General features: G+C 36.0%; 1 protein-coding gene across 4 annotated transcripts in view; it reads left to right on the top strand.

The window, feature by feature from the left end:
* The window catches only part of CDH8 (cadherin 8), a 337,578-nt gene that overhangs the window by 275,926 nt on the left and 44,006 nt on the right, over positions 1 to 17,646 (top strand). For all 4 annotated transcript variants that reach the window (XM_070261901.1, XM_005608302.4, XM_070261899.1 and 1 more), the window contains one exon: positions 1,110 to 1,227. In XM_070261901.1, coding sequence (XP_070118002.1) covers positions 1,110 to 1,227 — 118 coding nt within the window. The remainder of the gene's footprint in view (positions 1 to 1,109; positions 1,228 to 17,646) is intronic.

Below are 17,646 nucleotides of genomic sequence, written 5' to 3'. Positions count from 1 at the left end.
TCTCACACTTGTTTAGGTAATAAATAACAAGGCAGTGATGTCGCTTTCTCAAAAAGAAGTCATCCATTTTTTTCTCTTTAATGAAATTGGCAAAGTTGAATGGGACACAGTTGTTCAAACAGACATAAGACATTAGGCATCATCATTACGTTCTCTAAATTTCATAAACCTGAGAACATTTCCCTGTTAATTTTTTTATGGTGAATTTGATATCGCCTTGACTGTCATGCTTCATAGGCTTTTTTTGTAGAAATTATGTTGTAGCTATTTACAATAGAAGTATAACCTATAATTTTTTCTACATTAACTGTTGCCCCGTGTTTCATACTGCAGTGATTAATATTACAGAATCATAAATATGAATTATTAAGCTAATTCTCTGACATCCCAAGAAACAACTTAGCAATAAGTTAATGCAGCTTTGCAAATGAAATAAACACATTCAACCGGCACCGATTCCAAGTATGTGAATCTATCCAAACAGTTCTCTGCACAATGGTAATTCTTCTAATCCCTATAATTTATTCATCTCAGGATACACTCCAAAGCATTGTTTGCATGTGTTATCCACTAGCTTTAAAACAGTGTTCATTATTGGGAGGGAACAGATGCAACTCTTCAGAAAGGTTTGTTGCAGTGATGTTTGTGCCGAAGAACATTCCATTTGGCAAACACTTGTAACCTGATGAGTAAAATGAAAGAGGACTTCTGAGGATTCAAGATTTAAATCCTTTACCTCCAAGATCTTCCCAAGAGCCATGCTGCAATCACTGTAACAATTCCAAATCCCGTTCTAGATGCTTGTATATACTCAAATTGGAAATAAACCTGTAATTGCCCAGTGGAATTTTCAAATACCCTCAGATTTGCTATTTCAAGCCACAGACACCAAATGGACACAAAGGTAATGACCTTAATTTTCATCAACTTATCAAAGCTGAGGTTTTAAAGTGATGAATGCTTCTCCTTATGCTTCGCACAAACCATCCATGACAATTTAGAAAACTCAAAAAGATTCCTTGGACCAAAAGGGATGTTGCTCAGCTTTTAAAGGCAGTTCAAGCCCTCTGATGTCATCAGAAATGCTGATGTCAAGTTTTATGTTACAGGTCATTCAAACAGTGAGTGCCATGGACAAAGATGATCCCAAAAATGGACATTATTTCTTATACAGTCTTCTTCCAGAAATGGTCAACAATCCGAATTTTACCATCAAGAAAAATGAAGGTAAATATTTTAGCATTGTGAAACAGGATAGAATATAAGTTGGAAAATAGGGTATGATTTCATAATATGACTGAATATATCAATAAAATATTTTTTGTTCATCCATGAGCAGTTGAAACCCAGCTTATCAGCATAATGGCATGATAATTACATCACTTCCTTTTTCCAATATTGAAACAATAGATAAGAAAATTGTTAATATGAAAGTTAATTTTATCCCAGGGAATACCTCAATCACCTTACTTTAAAAAATGCACAGTAAGATTTAACCCCTGTGAAAGTTCCAGGAATTTTCAGATTCTGAGATATCTATTACAGGAGGAGCTGCCTTATACATTGCAGTTGTTAAATTTTAATTGAATGTTTACCAAGTATTTTGGGAAAGTCTATCCTAATTTTGCCTGATTGGTGGGTACACATTAGAGGTATTTGTTTTAAGCCTGTACCAACTTTGGCAATAGCAATTAGATCAGAAAATCCTTCTTGAAGGACACTCCTTATCAGTATTATTTTGGAGCCAATATGAACTAATTTTATTGTTAAGTATTTCAATCAAAGAGAACATTTAATCCATTTCATTATTTCTAGAGAACCAAGCTTGGATTAACCATTTCTCTTAACTATTGTCTATTATGTATGAAGGTCATAGATCACTTGGAAAAAAAAGTGTATCTCGTCTGTACATTTTTGTCTCCTAAGCTGCTGTATATTTAACAAGGATTTTTAACTGTTTATTCTGGCTCAGATGTATTTAAGTCTTAGTTTCAGCTGTTTTAGAATGATTAGCAAAATAAATGTACTGTCTCAGGCTGACTTCTGGCTTTACTATAGGCATCTGCTTAGATTTCTGAACAGTGTATAGAAGAGCGATACTCAATTAAAAGAGTAAAACTCGGTTCATGACATTTGTTGGATTATTTTCTATGTTCTCTTTCAAGGAGGTAGTAAATTTTGATAAAACTTCCTTCATGAAATAAAAGAACATTTTATGGCTCTTGTTAAGTATATTATGGCCTTACCTTTTAACATAATGGTGCTTAGTTCTTTGGGAATGATTTGAATAAATATAGATGCATCACAGAAAACAAAATGAGAAAGTTGTTTATAGATATTACTCATTGAGCCAGCTTGCACATTTATAAATACTAAGGACATAAACTCCTGTTCTTTCTCCTCAATAAACGTACAAATTTGTTAGTCTCCCCTAATTAGTAACTCTAATCCAAATACGTTGTCTTTCTTTTTTTGCTTAACACTGCCAAGATTTCTTTTTATGGAAGTCATGTGAATATGTCTTATATTTCATAAGAGGAAAGGCCCCTCAGAAGTCCCAAATTGAGTTGAAAGTCTGTGCCTGTGTGGTCCAAGCCTACTCTGATTGTGAGCTAATAGGCGTTGGTCATTATTTTTTCATATAAAATGCCTGCCATTTAAACATTCTCTGTGAAGAAATATTTTCCCAACCCAAAGGTTCAGAGCTTCTTGGCATCATCTGTGCACTCTGCAGTTTCAAGATATGCCTGTTATAGGATGGTCCGTTGAAGGCACTACATGAACATGCGTAGGTTGAATGAGAGATTATTGGGTGCCAGTGAATGTGCAGTTTTGTACTGTATTTATTATTCTCTAAGCCTTTTGAAGAGGAGACTTTAATTCGACAGTGAAGGAATTCCATATGTTTTCTCTAATTTTTGGAATTGATAGAAAGTAAAGTTTGTACACTTAGGAAACCTGTTTTTCCCTACATTTCAATAAACCCTGTAATAGAATATTTAAAGGCATGTGGATTAAATGTTTTACTTTGAAACTAGATAATGGAACTTACAGCTTTGTGCATGTGTGTATGTGTGTGTGAGTGAAATAATTGAGAAAAAAATCAGATATTGCAAAACGATTTGACACGGAGCACTCTCTGTGCCATGATTATTTTAAACGATGTGTTTGTTTATTTTGCAAAGAGTGATTATATAATTTATTATTCCAATTGGGACTTTTTTTTAAAGTGAAAGGGGTTGATATTTACATTTATGCCTGGAAAAACCATAAACCAGCACTTTTTTGTGGAAACTAGGACATATTTCACTGATTTTGGATTTAGGATCCAAATATTCAACATCTCCATAGAATAAATCATGAACGCATAGAGTTTTGAACAGATATGTCAAGTTTATCTCCCTTTTCCTAGATCAGAAATTCATGAGTTTTGCTCCATAGACCACTACTTTTTTGGCATCTGGATAAGTTACTGTGAAAATGGAAAAACCGATTTGTCTGCTTTTAACATGTAGAAACAAAGTAATGGAAAGAAGTTGTCAGATTTAAAATGTTGGCGATATATAGACAAATAGGTCGATAAATAGGTAAATATCTTGTGAGCCTGTTGCCCATTCTCTGTTAATGGTGAGAAAACACAAAATGGCCAAAAAAAATCTAAGTACTAGACAGTATTTGTTTTAAAACTATGGTACATTTATGTTTGAGACGTGGAGTGAATCAAATGGTATACTTATATTTAGAATTGTTTTTTCTTCTTACGATGGACTTTAAAATGGTGAATAGCTCATGTTTTCCCGCTGACAACATCATGATTTACATTTCCTAGCCCACCAGATGAAGGTTAAGATTTTCAGTGAGACAATATATCCAAATCCATAATTGATGGGTAGATGATCCCCCTATTTAATTAGAATTTTATAGGAGATGGTTTCAGTATTTGGCATTTTCTAAGGAACTTGCAGCCATGTCTTTCAACTCAAAGTTACTATGATCTTTCTCTTCTTTCATATAGATTGGTCCTTCTGTAATTTTCAGCTAACTAATTCATAATCTAAGACAAAATGAGATAGAAATTAGCTGTCTCTTGTCTCCTACACAGTTGAGTGATTTCACAAATAATTCTCTTTCTAAATATATGAGAATCATGTTTCTGCCAGAATAGAAAAGCAATCTTCAATACAAATAAATGTGAAAGCAAAGGTAAAAAATGTGATGAGTCATTTATATCACATGGAAACACCAAACAATCATAGCACCTTGAACTTTCTAAATTATATGGACCAGAGATTTGTTTCTCCATCTTCCAGTTGGATGAATTTATAAACAGAAGGACTTTTGCTGACCACGTTTCAGTATCAGCTTCCATTCTAACCGTGAAAATGGAAGATATTCAACAATTAAATACAACAAGACAGGGAAGATAAATGGACCTTTTAGAGATACAGAAATATCTTGCTTGCAGAAAATTTGAGGTCTGCAGAAACCTGATCTTCTCCAGCCTGCAGATTGTCGTTAAAAGATTTGATTGGAATTGGCAGAAAACAGTCTGGTGAAATGGGAGTCTTCATGTTTTAAACTGAAATAATTGAATCTCGAGTATGGAGAAATGAGGAAAAACATAAAGCTCTGCTCCCTAAGGCGGGCCTGTGGGAAGGAAAGAAGTAGACAGTGAACTTGACCTTAAACACACCTTGGTTAGACTTAAGAAAAGATAGCAGGGGCGCCAGAGATCCTGATGACACTAATTTTTTTTTCTCTTTCTGATATCTCCATTTTGGCCAAAATCTATTGATAAGAACTTCACTCTAAAGGCATAATTGTGAAAATTAATTTTGATAATGTAGATGCTGATTAGATCTTTGGAATAAATATGACTTGGATTGTGTCAATATCCATAAATGGTTACCTTTTGGAATATAATCCATGCTTTGTTTCATGGGGTTTCCATCTCAGTTGATTGACTGACTTCAAGCAGTATCTGTTTTATAACTTTTTTATCCTCTAGAAGCATCCCTTGTAAGAACAGTGACCATGGTCATATTACTTTAAGCCTTAGTTTCCTCCTCTGTAATACCAGGATAACAATATCTACCTGCCTCATAGGTGTGCTTTGATGAGTATGTGTAAACTAGGGCTTAGACAGCTGTTAGCACGTCTGGCTGATAGAAAACATTCATCAGTAAATGGTCCAAGATTCTCCCTATATGAATCGATTAATTCCTAAATTCCCATGCTGTATTCCATCTCCTCTCCCTTATCTTTTGCAACCAGGTCTCTTCAAAGCTTTAACTCTATTGAGTTTTGAATGTTGTGCGGTAATTCTGAAAGTGGCTTCATTGGTATTCGTGAAAACCCTGATCCTCACTAAAAGCATTGCAAGAAATCTGTTTACCAATGTGTTGCTGTCTAAAGGTTGTTATAATAGAAAGATACAAGGGGGGAAAAAGAAGATCAGGAGAAGTTGGGGAAAGAAAGAAAATATTTACCAGCCATAGAAATAGCTGTAGGATTCCCAGGTCTGATTTTCAGCATGCAAGGTTTTTTCTTCCTCCCTTGCCAAAATGAAATTCAGCTTTCTCCACACAATGGCTAAGCCCAACTTCCAACATTTTAGGATTACATTGCATTCTAGCATAGCAAGTTGTTTTAAATCATCCACAACCTCCCAACACACGTACTCAGCAGGAGTCATTTTGCATAGGCTGGAAAATTAAAGATAGTCTTCCCTTGCTCTTTTGAATAATGTCAACTTATCTCAGATTCCTCTTGTCACAAAACTAAAATTTACTCCCTGAAAGGGGAAGTGGAGATCCCTGATCCCAAGCCAGCCAGAGTTTACCCTCTGTCCTCCATCTTTTCTCAGACTGAATCCTCATGCATGCCTCTCCTGGATTCAGGATGTAGGTGTTGAGGCAGACAGAGTCCCTCTCTTATCGGCCTTAAGTCACTCGTGTCCCATATGGGCTGAAATGATCCACATAGTAAAGAGAGCCACCTTGATAAGCCAGTTTTTCTCTTTCCAGCCACCTTGGGCCTCCTTAAGTTCTTCCATTACACCAAGCTGCTTTAAAACTAACAGAGGACTTTCTGAAATAGCGTCTCTTTCCTCAAGTAGCCTTTACAAGGCACCCCATCCTTCAGCTATAGCAGATCCATTATTATTGGGTTTCCCAGGCAGTTATATGTAATCAACAAGTGAAAACTATGTGCTTGTATGTTGTGATAATCAATATCTATATATGTGTGTTTTCCAACATGGTGACCTTGTCTATTCTGCTTATGTGGTGGACTTTTCCACAGCAGCAAACATTGACTAGAGATATTTTCCATACAAGGTGTCAGCTCTTATCCATATTAAGCATGACACTTTTCCTCAGTGTTGAATCATAAAAGGTAGCACTTAATTTGCATGAAACAGGAGATCCAACTGGGATCCCGAATATGCAAAAAAGCATTATGCATACATGATCCAAAAGGCTTCTGCTTCAGTAATTCATAATTTATTGTTTATGCTTCCAGCAATGTTCCGTTGATAAAAAGCCATTTATGTTTCATTTTGTCGTCTAAACTGTAATTAAGGACGATGTGCAAGCTAAGAAAAATAGATAACAGATCTGTACTTGCACTTTCCAAGCTGCGTATAACTCTACAGTTTGGTACAGAAAACTAGATTTTTTTGGCTTAAGTAATTTTTGTAAAACTCTTGTTATTTTGTATAGTCTCCATATCTTCTTTTTTGTTTTTCTTTTTAAAATCATAATACAAGAGGTCTTTCAGAAGTTAAGAATGTCCTTTGTAAATATTCAAAATCCTAAAATTATTGCTCTATTCAGACATAGCATGGACTTTAGTATCTATTTTGCAGTGTATATGTTGGAAGACAATTTAATTCTGAGATTACTGACTACCTGGGATGTAATTTAGGTTCATGGCATAGATTTATATGTGTGGTTTTTCATATGCTGTTTAAAGCTATGAATTGATTCAAAGCTACTCTGTCAATTTGCTAGCAATCATTTCTGGTCCTTACAAAGCATTCTAATTCTGAAGATTTTTGAAAGAGAAAAACCAAGAGGTAAATTGGCACATGCTTGGTTATCTAAAAGTGATCTTAGTTATCTTAAAGATGTCGTAAGGCATAAAATCTTTCCTTTGAGAATTTTGCTTTCTGAGACTGTTGTTTCAAAAGAAAAATAGAAAAATAAAGGGATCAATTGAACAGCAGGAGGAGTAGGAAGAATTACTCAGAGAAATGTTTTTTGTTTATCAAATCTTGTTTGGACCACTTTGTTGTTTGCGCTGTTAAAGAATAATATTATTTACTGATTTATCATCTATTTAAAAGCATAAAAATAGGTCTTGGGATTTTGTGGGTGGCAAATAAACATGACTGTCCTTTGGTAAGCGTAAGCAAATATTAAAATTGAATGTGGAAACAAAATAAACTGTCAGTCTACGCAAATTCTCCTTTTCTAAAAAAGTACTAAATGTAGTTGACAATCATTTCATCTCCTTTCAGCACAGAAGTTTGCATTTTGAATTAATTTGAGCACTTTATAGACACATTAGGCATACGTGACATTCCATCTAGGGGTGTGACCTGAATAACACATACTATGTCCCTTGGATCCCTTAGTTTATTAAAGTGGATAGAGAAGGCAGAGAAATAATTTGGAAATGGTAAAGGGGGCACTTGCATAGATAAACATTTAAAAAGTTGAGTTGGGATGAATTAGAATGAATGATAAAAGAGAGACCCTGTGGAATACAGCACAGCATCGGCTGCAGAGTCAAGAATATTTAGTTCTGAATCCTAGCTCTTCTGATTATGATCTGTGAGAACTTCCACAAATAGCTGAATAATCTTGAACCTTTATCTGTAAAATAGAAATAATAATTACCCCTGTGTTGTTTTGAATAAGAAAATATTAATTTAAGTTAAAAAATAAAAATGTACTAACTTCAGTGTCTGGTAAATTGAAGGTACTCAATAAATATGATTTTCTTCTCCTCCTCCTCTCCTTCTTCTACAATTTTGTGAGCCTCCTGAATCTCTCTCATCTGCTCAATGCAACAAACAAAAATGTTAATAAGAAACCTTACCTGAGGGGCCAATGACTGGACATGTCTGTAAACATCAGCCATAGGTAAAGCAGAGGGAAAGGAGAAATGGAAGAAAAGAGTATTTGAGTAACTTAAGTTGTTCTTTGAATATAATGTTCATTACCATAACATAATCAATGGATAAGAATAAAGAGTACCTAAAAATTGTAGGTTTCCATAGGGCTTGGTTTCCTATCTCTACATCCAATTGCACACAGCCCTCTATATATTAAGAAATGGGATATTTGAGAGTTGATAGAATGATAGAATTTTTGAGCTAGGAGCACCTTAATAAATATCCAGATTATGAAGATCTCAGATGCTAAATACAGAACTTCAAATGTATTTCAAAAAAATCAACGATAGCGTACTTTAAAAAAGGCAATAATGGTGGATGTCTGTCACCTCAACTTTATTTTCCATCACTCTCTCTCTTCTATTTGGTCCTTAGCTTGTATATCCCTTATACATCCGTTAGGTTGAATATGCAAAACCAATGATGATTTTTAAATCCACTCTCACTGCCCTTTGTCTGGAATGGACAGCCTCTGTTCCTTCTATTTTCTATATAGCTAATTTCCAATTATTCGTAATAATTCAGCTTCTCCTCATCTATGAGCAGAGCAAGGGAGTGCTTAACTGTTATTGTGAAGTTTTCTTTCTTTGCTTTTCTTTACAGGACAGGGTGGTAACTGTTGAGGCAGATACATGAGTCAAGGAGCGTCTCCTTCACTGTCCTCGGAGGTTGTTAATAACAGATCATATCTCTATTCACTTGCTCATTCATTCAACACCTATTTATTTAGTGTCTGCCATGTGCCAGGCACTACACTGGGAATTGGGAATGAAGCAGTGAATAAAATAGACACTGGTTTTGTCCTCCTGTACAGTATATTTTTGTTCTTCTCAGAACTCAGTCTTATACTAATTTGAATTCTCAGAGAGGAAGGCCATAATTTAACATGAATTTTTGTCACATAGTGGAGAAATTCACAGGCTAGCCTGCAAAATAATATGATTTGAGGAAGAATGATCACATATTCCAACTTCGCTACTGACGTAAACAAAGTCCCCTCTTAGACCTTACCTGACTTACGAGACTGGCCCTACATAAAGAAGAGCTAGGCTTTCATGCATTTCATCACTCCCATCTTTACAAAGCTTTTGGCTGATCAGGGTAGTGATATACATGTGTAGTGATGGACCACTAATTCTCCCTGTGAGTTTCAGATTGGTGTCCTCATTATGCCTGAGCTCAGATAATCTTTGTTGAGCCATACTATTCAATGTGTTTCTGGTTGCAGAATCAAATCATGTTGGTGAACTCTTTCCAAATTCACAGTAATCCATAGACATCACTGTAATTTGTGCTGTAGCAGTGCAGTGAGCTAGGGCTGATGAATCCTTTTATGCAGATTTATTAAAATCCATTGTAGTTCTGATCTGTCTTACTATATATAGTTCATACCTTTTCCAGTTCCTATACATAATTTGTTTAGATATCTGTCAGTTAACAGGCTTTATCTAGTTTTCAGTGTATAAAGTTTACTGAGGGCCCCTGGCAACTAGAAGATGGTATTGTGCTGATTTCTGGACATGACGTTGGGTTTATTTCCTATCTGTTGCCTATTCCATCTGCTCCCTAACTTGCCACCAGAATGAATGTGCTGATGCCTTTTGTAGAGGAAGGCAGTAATAGTTGTCCTTGGACCATTCTGGGTTTCTCATTGCTTTTTCTCTCATCCTAGTTGATTGTCTCCTAGAATTCCTCTCTCTATTATTGAGTATATTATTCTCGCCCTTTTGAAGGCTGTTCATCTTAGGGCAGTCTGAAATAAAAGGTAATACTGTAGCTGGTATGCTGAGCACAATCATCCTTCTCTGAGTTTCCTGCTTTCACTTGGCCAGAGAGTAATTCTAGTTCCATCAGGGTCAACTGTGATTCACTTCTCCGTAGACTTCAGTTTCCTCTCATACAAAATGAATGGGTGGGTGCTACGAATGCATCTATTCTAACAAATTATGGGTGCAAACATGTGTTATTAGGAGAAATATCACTAACTTTGAAATAAGACAAGTCCTGTACCCACCAATTAATGAAGACATGACTTTGGACAAGGCTCTTGACTTTCTGTAACAGACTGTCTTTGATAATATTAAAACAAAATTGCTGTGATGAACAAAAGAAAGAGAGTAGGATAAATGCCAAGGGCAGTGCCTGAAACTTATGTGATACTCTCTGTTCTTTATTAACCTTCAAAAGAAATAATGCATATGGAAGTGATCTTTACAGTAGAAATTATTGTACCAAATCTCAACCATATTAAAATACTGGATAGCATTATTAAAAAATATGCTTCTATGGTATTATAGGTTCTTTTTCTCAGTTTTGTTGGGCAGAATTCTGGACATATTAAAGAATTAAATTATTCCCACACATTGAAAGAATCCAATAAACATAAGACACATGGTTCCAATAGGTCAGAATTTGGAACTTTGCATACCTTCTAAGGCTAGAGACAAGGAAATATGAGTTTTATGAAGAGACTTAATTATTCGATTCAGTTTTGATTAATCAGGAAGATCTCTTCAAAAAGTAGAGCTTGGATAAAGTTTTGCAGAAATAAGAACACAGTTGTGTGTGGAGGTATCTGTCACAGTTAAGGGAGAATGGTCAGATATACAAGTAGTTTACTTAAAGTAGAAGTAAGGAATGGTCAAAAATGTTTTTAAAAGACAAGTGCAATGAAACGTTTTGTTGGAGATCGATAAATTCACTGATAGTAAACCTTTGCTTGATTCCCAAAAGGAAATTAATGAGGTGGTTCTTAGTATTTGGAGTATGTCTGCATCCCATTCTTGATGTTTTTCATAGGATGACAAATGTGTCCTACACTTTTAGAAGGTTTTTACACATATACGCATACACACAGACAGAGATTACTAATAGGTCTGGGGAGCAAATTGATATAAATATACATTAGATATATCAGTAATATATATAAGAAAAAGTTTTCTCAGCACATGGTTTCAAATCTTAAAAATAAAAAATAGGGGCTGGCCCAGTGGTGTAGTGGTTAAGTTTGCAAGCTCCACTTCAGCAACCCAGGGTTCGCAGGTTTGGATCCTGGGCGCAGACCTAGCACTACTTGTCAAACCACGCTCTGGCAGCATCCCACATAAAATAGAGGAAGAGTGGCACAGATGTTACTTCAGTGACAATCTTCCTCAAGCGAAAAGAGGAAGATTGATGACAGATGTTAGTTCAGGGCCAATCTTCCTCACAAAAATATATAAAGAAATAAAAATAATAACTTTGGCCATGTTCTGAAACATATGTTGTGAGTTGATATGAAACTTGCCCTTGTTATAAATATCGGTAGGCTAAAGTTCAATGAAGATAGTTTTAGAATATTGAGACAATTACTTAAAATTCATTATCTTTCTTTCCCAAAGTAAGAAAACTAAAGTGTATGCAAGTAATTATATAAAGTTCACATTTTGATTGGGTAGGGGAGGAACAAGAAGAAAACCCATGTTCTTATGTTAATTCTATTATAACTTTTCTATCATTCTAAAATAAGTATGTTTTCCAAAGTGAATGTTTACTTTTTTAAGAACTTCTTTTTTCAAGGAATAATCTAACATTATATACCATAGAAATATAATTGCTTATGAAATAACTTTTATTGAGAAATATTAAAAAGTGATTATAAAGATTAAAATGTATGCTTACATCTCTGTTTAGGATTCTATTTAAGAGTCCTTTGGTTATTTTAAGACAAATCTGTACTCTACTACTCTGAATGGGTTATATATCAAATTATGGTAAAAACGATAGCTAAATTTATTGGGTACCTATTATTTCAGATAATTTACGTTCTATCTACTCATCTATCACTTTATATAAATATTCAGAAATTGAACCTCAGATATGTTAATTGACTTGCCAGGCATCGAATGCCACTACCAATCTGCTAAAGCTGCATTCTCACCAGAAGCACATACTGCTCTTTAAAGCCTTGCACTTTACTCCTAGAACATTTGTTCAGTAAAACTGTTGATATTGTATTTATAGTTCTCAAACACTTGTGCTTCCTTTTTTCAAACTCTGGAAGGTGAGAAACGATCAGCCAAGCATTTTGCAGAAGATCATCCCAGTGTTAGTTGGGTAAAAACCTGGCAACATCAAAAAAGAAGACAGAAACAATCAAATATCTATTGCAGGCGTTGCAGACCTGGAACACAACATAATTATTATGCCTACTAAGTGAGCATCTACTGCATGTCAAGCACGATTTTAGATTGTATGTGTCTGATCCTCACTGTCTCTTTGTAATTCATTACGATTCTGAGTTACTAAGAAATATATAAAGCATTACTTTCCTATGCTTATGAAGACAACAACGACTCCTGTATTAGGCTAATAGACTTGATTCAGTCTTGCACAAGTTTCCACTCTAAACTTAATGAAGATATATAAAGATATAGCTATAGAAAATAATATAAGATACAGAAAAATGAAAGCCGCAGAAACTGACAGTTGACATGTTCTCAAAATCTGGAAAGATTGTCAATTAATTTGCAATACCAACAATGCTGCACCAAAGAATCTATCAGACATGGAGGAAATCTACTTGCCAGAAAGTTGGAAGGCCTGTAGTGGCCCTTTGGTGAAGAAACAAAGTGTACACCAAGCATCAAAATGAGTAACCATTCTAAATGGGTATTCTTTTGCTTTTTCCATATCTTTTAAATGATTAAAGCTCACAGAAATCAATTGGACAGAAGGTATCCAGTAATGGAAAATTGCAAGAGAAAACCACCATTTAATCCTGATTATTCATATTTTATACATTCTATATTATCCTATTTTAATAAACATGTGTAGTCACTCAAATATACACCCAGTGCATTAGGACCAAGAGAACAGAGATAATACACTTAACCTTTTAAAATACAAAGTGTCCAGAATTGATTAAATAGAAAGAAAAAGCATTTAGAATATTTACTATTTTCTTGAAATGGGACTTTTTTAGAACTGTGATTCTATACATGAATGGATTTTACATATTTTTTAATAATATGCTGTGACATTTAAATGATCTAAAGTTAGAAACAAATAAAAACTTGACTCCTGACCTCGATCAGTATCCTCTTTCCTTGGATATTTCTAGAGTTATTATGTTCATATAAAACAAAGTAGGGACTTAAGCTGGGTCACTGGACTCATACGTCAATGCTGTCTGGTGAACCATTTGCGACTGGACGGGTGAATCATAGACTGAAACCACATCAGGCCAACACATCGTCTCCACCTTCTTCTGATCCAAAGCCCAAACTCGAATCTCATGATTGAAAGCTTTAATTTCATCAAATATATGATATTGTTAATGAGATACACCATTAATTCCTATGCAACTAAGAAAGAAAAATAATGTTCCACCAAAAACCTCAAAAATAAATACAATATGACCTCAACTATAAGACACACTCTCATTTCAAGGATATTCAGACATGAAGAAAGAAAAAATATATAGCTTAGAATTAATGAAATACAGTATTTCAATTAATAAACCTAAAGGAGAGCACATTGGCTTATGAAGAGAACTAGAGGAGAAGAAAAGAGTACGGAAATAATACTGAGTGCAAAATTATGTAACTAGATCAACACTCCACTGAAGCTAGAGTATAGACAAGCTGTAAGAGCTATAAAGAATCATATTTCCAAAGGCAGTCATTGTTTTTATTATATTACTCACTTGCAAAATCCCTTAATACAATGTCTTGCAAAATAAGCGAAGTACCATTAACAAAGGATCACTTATTCATTTCTCTCAAAAGTATAATTTCCAGTGTTAGAATTTCAAAGTGAGAATTTAAAATCCAAATCTTGTCTGTGCCTGATTCTCCTGGAAATGTATTTTGGATATGTGCTGGGTCTTGTTTATAAGAACAAAACATAGAGTTTTAACATCATAGAATTTCTCTCACCAGGGCCTTTCCTCCTCAGAAGGGTGTTGGCAATGTGCAAGAGGTAGGGGACAGGAGGAAAGTAATGGGGTTCTAGTGTCATAATTCAGGTGGACCAAATAGCAATGTCAGTGGGACTTTATAAGAGGAAAGAAGGAAGCTGTCGTCAAGTAAGGATGAAATTTAAAGGATTCAGCTAGTTATATAAAACCTTCCCTGGAATGTTTTCTAAATCTCAGTATGCTGATCCCAAAGAGGAATAAAGAGGGTCAAATTAATGAGGATGATATGACAGCAGGAATTTCCAAAAAGTAAAATAACTTCTCACTGCTTGGCGCATAGATATTCCCCACCTGTGACTTTCCCTCTTAAGAGTATCACCTAGCCAAGGTGCTTATTAAATGGGCTTCCTCTGGCTCCTTATGAGGGCAAAGATGAAAGGAACAAAGTAAGATGTCAAGGCAGTCATTAGTTCTCTTAAGAGATCCAGTGAAACTCAGGAACCAAGGCCAAAGCCTGGCTGTGGAGGTTAATCAGAAAGAACCCATAATTCACTGGTCAATTCTTGGGTTCCTGTGAGCACCACAATTAGATCCATTAGATGGTGGGCTTAGAAATGCAATCATTCACATTACAGTAGATCTGAGCCTCTTGATGGACAGCATATGTTGGTTTGATCTCTTAGATGGCTGAAAGGGAAAAAAGTTATAATGCAGAGAAAATTGGAGGAAAGGGGGCAGGCATAGGCTGTTACAGCTGTGAATCTATTATCCTTGATCCCACAATTCTTGTCTTCCTCAGGCTTCTAATATATAAAATATTCTCAGAGGCAGCAATGATGAAAGTGAGCAATGGCAAAGACAATCACACGAGGGAGGGAGGCTGTTTCCCACAGTCTGGTTTCTGTCTATGGGCTCCATCCCTTGCTAGCTGGTCTTTGGTAAGCTATTGCATCTCTCAGCCTTAGTCTTCTCTTAAAATGGATACATGCAAGCGTAACTTCAGCTCTGCAAGGAGTAAATATATATGTGTTATATATGTAAACTTAGAGTATAATACATGACCACAAAAGGAAGATCAATAAATGGTGGCTACATATAAAGAATGTGAAAGACTCTTGAATGAATGCTTGCATTTAATGTAACTCCACACAAAAGAGCTCATAAAGAGCTTACCCTTCTCTTAGAAAAAGCTAGATGGAGAGAATACAGATATTTATTAAAACTTATTTGCTTGCAAGTAACAGAAAACCCTACTCAAACTACCTGAACTATAAAGATTAATGGCCCAAATAACAAACAGTCCAGAGTTTAAATGGCTTTTCTACTGACAAGAACCAGGTGCCCCAGGGATGTGGTAGGATCCTATCTGTCCCTAGCATTATTCCTCTGCTTTCTTTCTGTGTGCTGTCTTACCTTCCCCTCACCTTCTCTCCAAAGAGTGGGAAAGAAAGCTCGAAGAAGGAGTAGGCCCATACAGATTTCACAGCTTGGTGTTTTTGCATGAGAGATCGTTTTTATCCCAGATTCCATATCGATTCCTGGTTAAAAAAAAGTCCATGTTTGGCCTAAGAGCTAAGTATGCGCCTCAACTGAGCCACTCTCTGCATTTATGGGGGTGAAATATTCTCAGAGCTGCTGTGTACCATTGTATGAGTTGTTCCCTGTACAAGGTCCCTAGCCCTGGGACAAGCAGCAACTGAAAACCAGCCCATCCTCCCCTTGAGAAGCTATGATCTTGATGAGGTCTCCTTTGTCTCATTTTCAGAAAGTTATCATCTCATCACCAAGCCCTTGAACCCACTGAGTCTGTAGCTTCTCAAAGGTGAATCCATCTTTTAATTCGCACGAATGCATCCTTAGGCTGGTGGCAGCCCTGAGACCCCTTATTGATCAGACTGGGTATGTCCCACCTTCCACTGGATGCAAGCCCCTTGATTGACAGCTCCATCACAATCAGAAGAAATGGAGGAAGGTCAGTTTTAAAAAAGAGGCAGGTTGGAAAAATAGAGTACAGACAGGATAGGAAGACAAGAGTCACAAATCGGCCAGTAGCACCAGTGCTGTGAATGACCTCAGCAGAGGGATTCCTTCACTTCCCTTAGGAAGCTTCTCAGTAAAGAATGACTCTTCTGTTCGGAAAGTTATGAATTGCGGTTGTCTATTACGTGACTTACATTGCATTACACTGCAATATGTCATTGTGAGATGTGACATAATATAATGTAAGTGACAGGCAGCTAAAATTTTACAGCAAGAAAACTTTTTTATCTCCAGGATCTGCTATCAAATTTGATAGCAGCTATCAATCCATTTTTTATACAGATAGATCAAAAATTTGATGTTCATGAAAAGCAGGTCATTTTGAAACATCCACAAACACTTCAGTGCCTGCACAACTCAGTTACCATAAATCAGATAAAGAAACAAAACCAACCATCTAAAAGCTGAATCAGTCTTGATTCAAGTTCTATTTTTGCTTTCTGACTAGTGCAATATTGTTTTAGATCGCGAGTTTAATTTTCTTTTGGATATCCTAAGAAGTAGTGATCAAATAAATTATCTTACTGTCTAGATCAGATCAGTGTTTCATAACTGAGGGTAGTTTTGCATTTCAGGAGATATTTGGCAATGTCTGGAGATGTCACAGCTGGGGAAGTGGTGGGGTATTACTGGCATCTAGTGGGTGAAGGTCAGAGATGCTGCTAAACGTCCTATGATGCACAGGACGGCATCCACAAGGTCATTCTCTCTAATGTCTTGGCAAGGCCTCTGATCCTAGAAGTCATTGTTTAAGTGAATTGGCCTAAATAAGGTCATGACCTGGTCCAAAGGTGGCTCAAATAAAATTTTGATGAATCTTGAATTGGTTTCTTCCATTCACCCCATCCTCAAGACAGGCCATGGTAATACATTATTTAAGTATTCAACTAAATCTTTTGGGCTTAAGGGGCACTTAGAATTTCTTTGTATATCAAAATTGACTGGACTTCATTTACTAGCAGCCTCACAGCAGGTCCTATAAGGAGAAGAAAGCAGGATTTCTGAGGTCTGATTCCATCCCTATCATAAGTCTATCTTTGAGGGCCTTTGGAAAATGGTTTCCCCTCTCAGGCCCGAGTGGTCTCCTCTGCACTATGGGAATTTACATAAAGCAGAAGTACTTGACTTTGTTTTTTTTTTAAATAGAGGAATCCTTTTATTAAGCTATCTTTTTCAAGGTACCCTAATTATATAGAACACATAGAGATGAAGCTTCTGTGACTGAAACAGAGGGGAAGGGCAGAACCAGAGATCCTATCCGTCCCACTGCCCCATCACTCCCAATACGACAGAATCCCAGACAGAACTGGAAGACAGATGACACAAAAGGCTCCTTCCAGGGATAAGTTTATTTGATATTATGAATCATGCCAGGAAAAGACACTGGAGAGTCAATATTGCTCACGGTAGAACTCACTGGCTTGTGGACAGCTTCTTCAACTCTCCCCTTTGCTTCCAGAAAAGTACTTCGGAGAGCGAAGCAGACAATAATCCATTGTCAGTGTTTACACGTACCTGACAAAGA

This window comes from Equus caballus, chromosome 3, assembly GCF_041296265.1.
Source record: "Equus caballus isolate H_3958 breed thoroughbred chromosome 3, TB-T2T, whole genome shotgun sequence".
In the NCBI taxonomy this organism is placed as follows: domain Eukaryota; kingdom Metazoa; phylum Chordata; class Mammalia; order Perissodactyla; family Equidae; genus Equus; species Equus caballus.
This window is presented reverse-complemented; position numbering and strand designations above follow the sequence as displayed.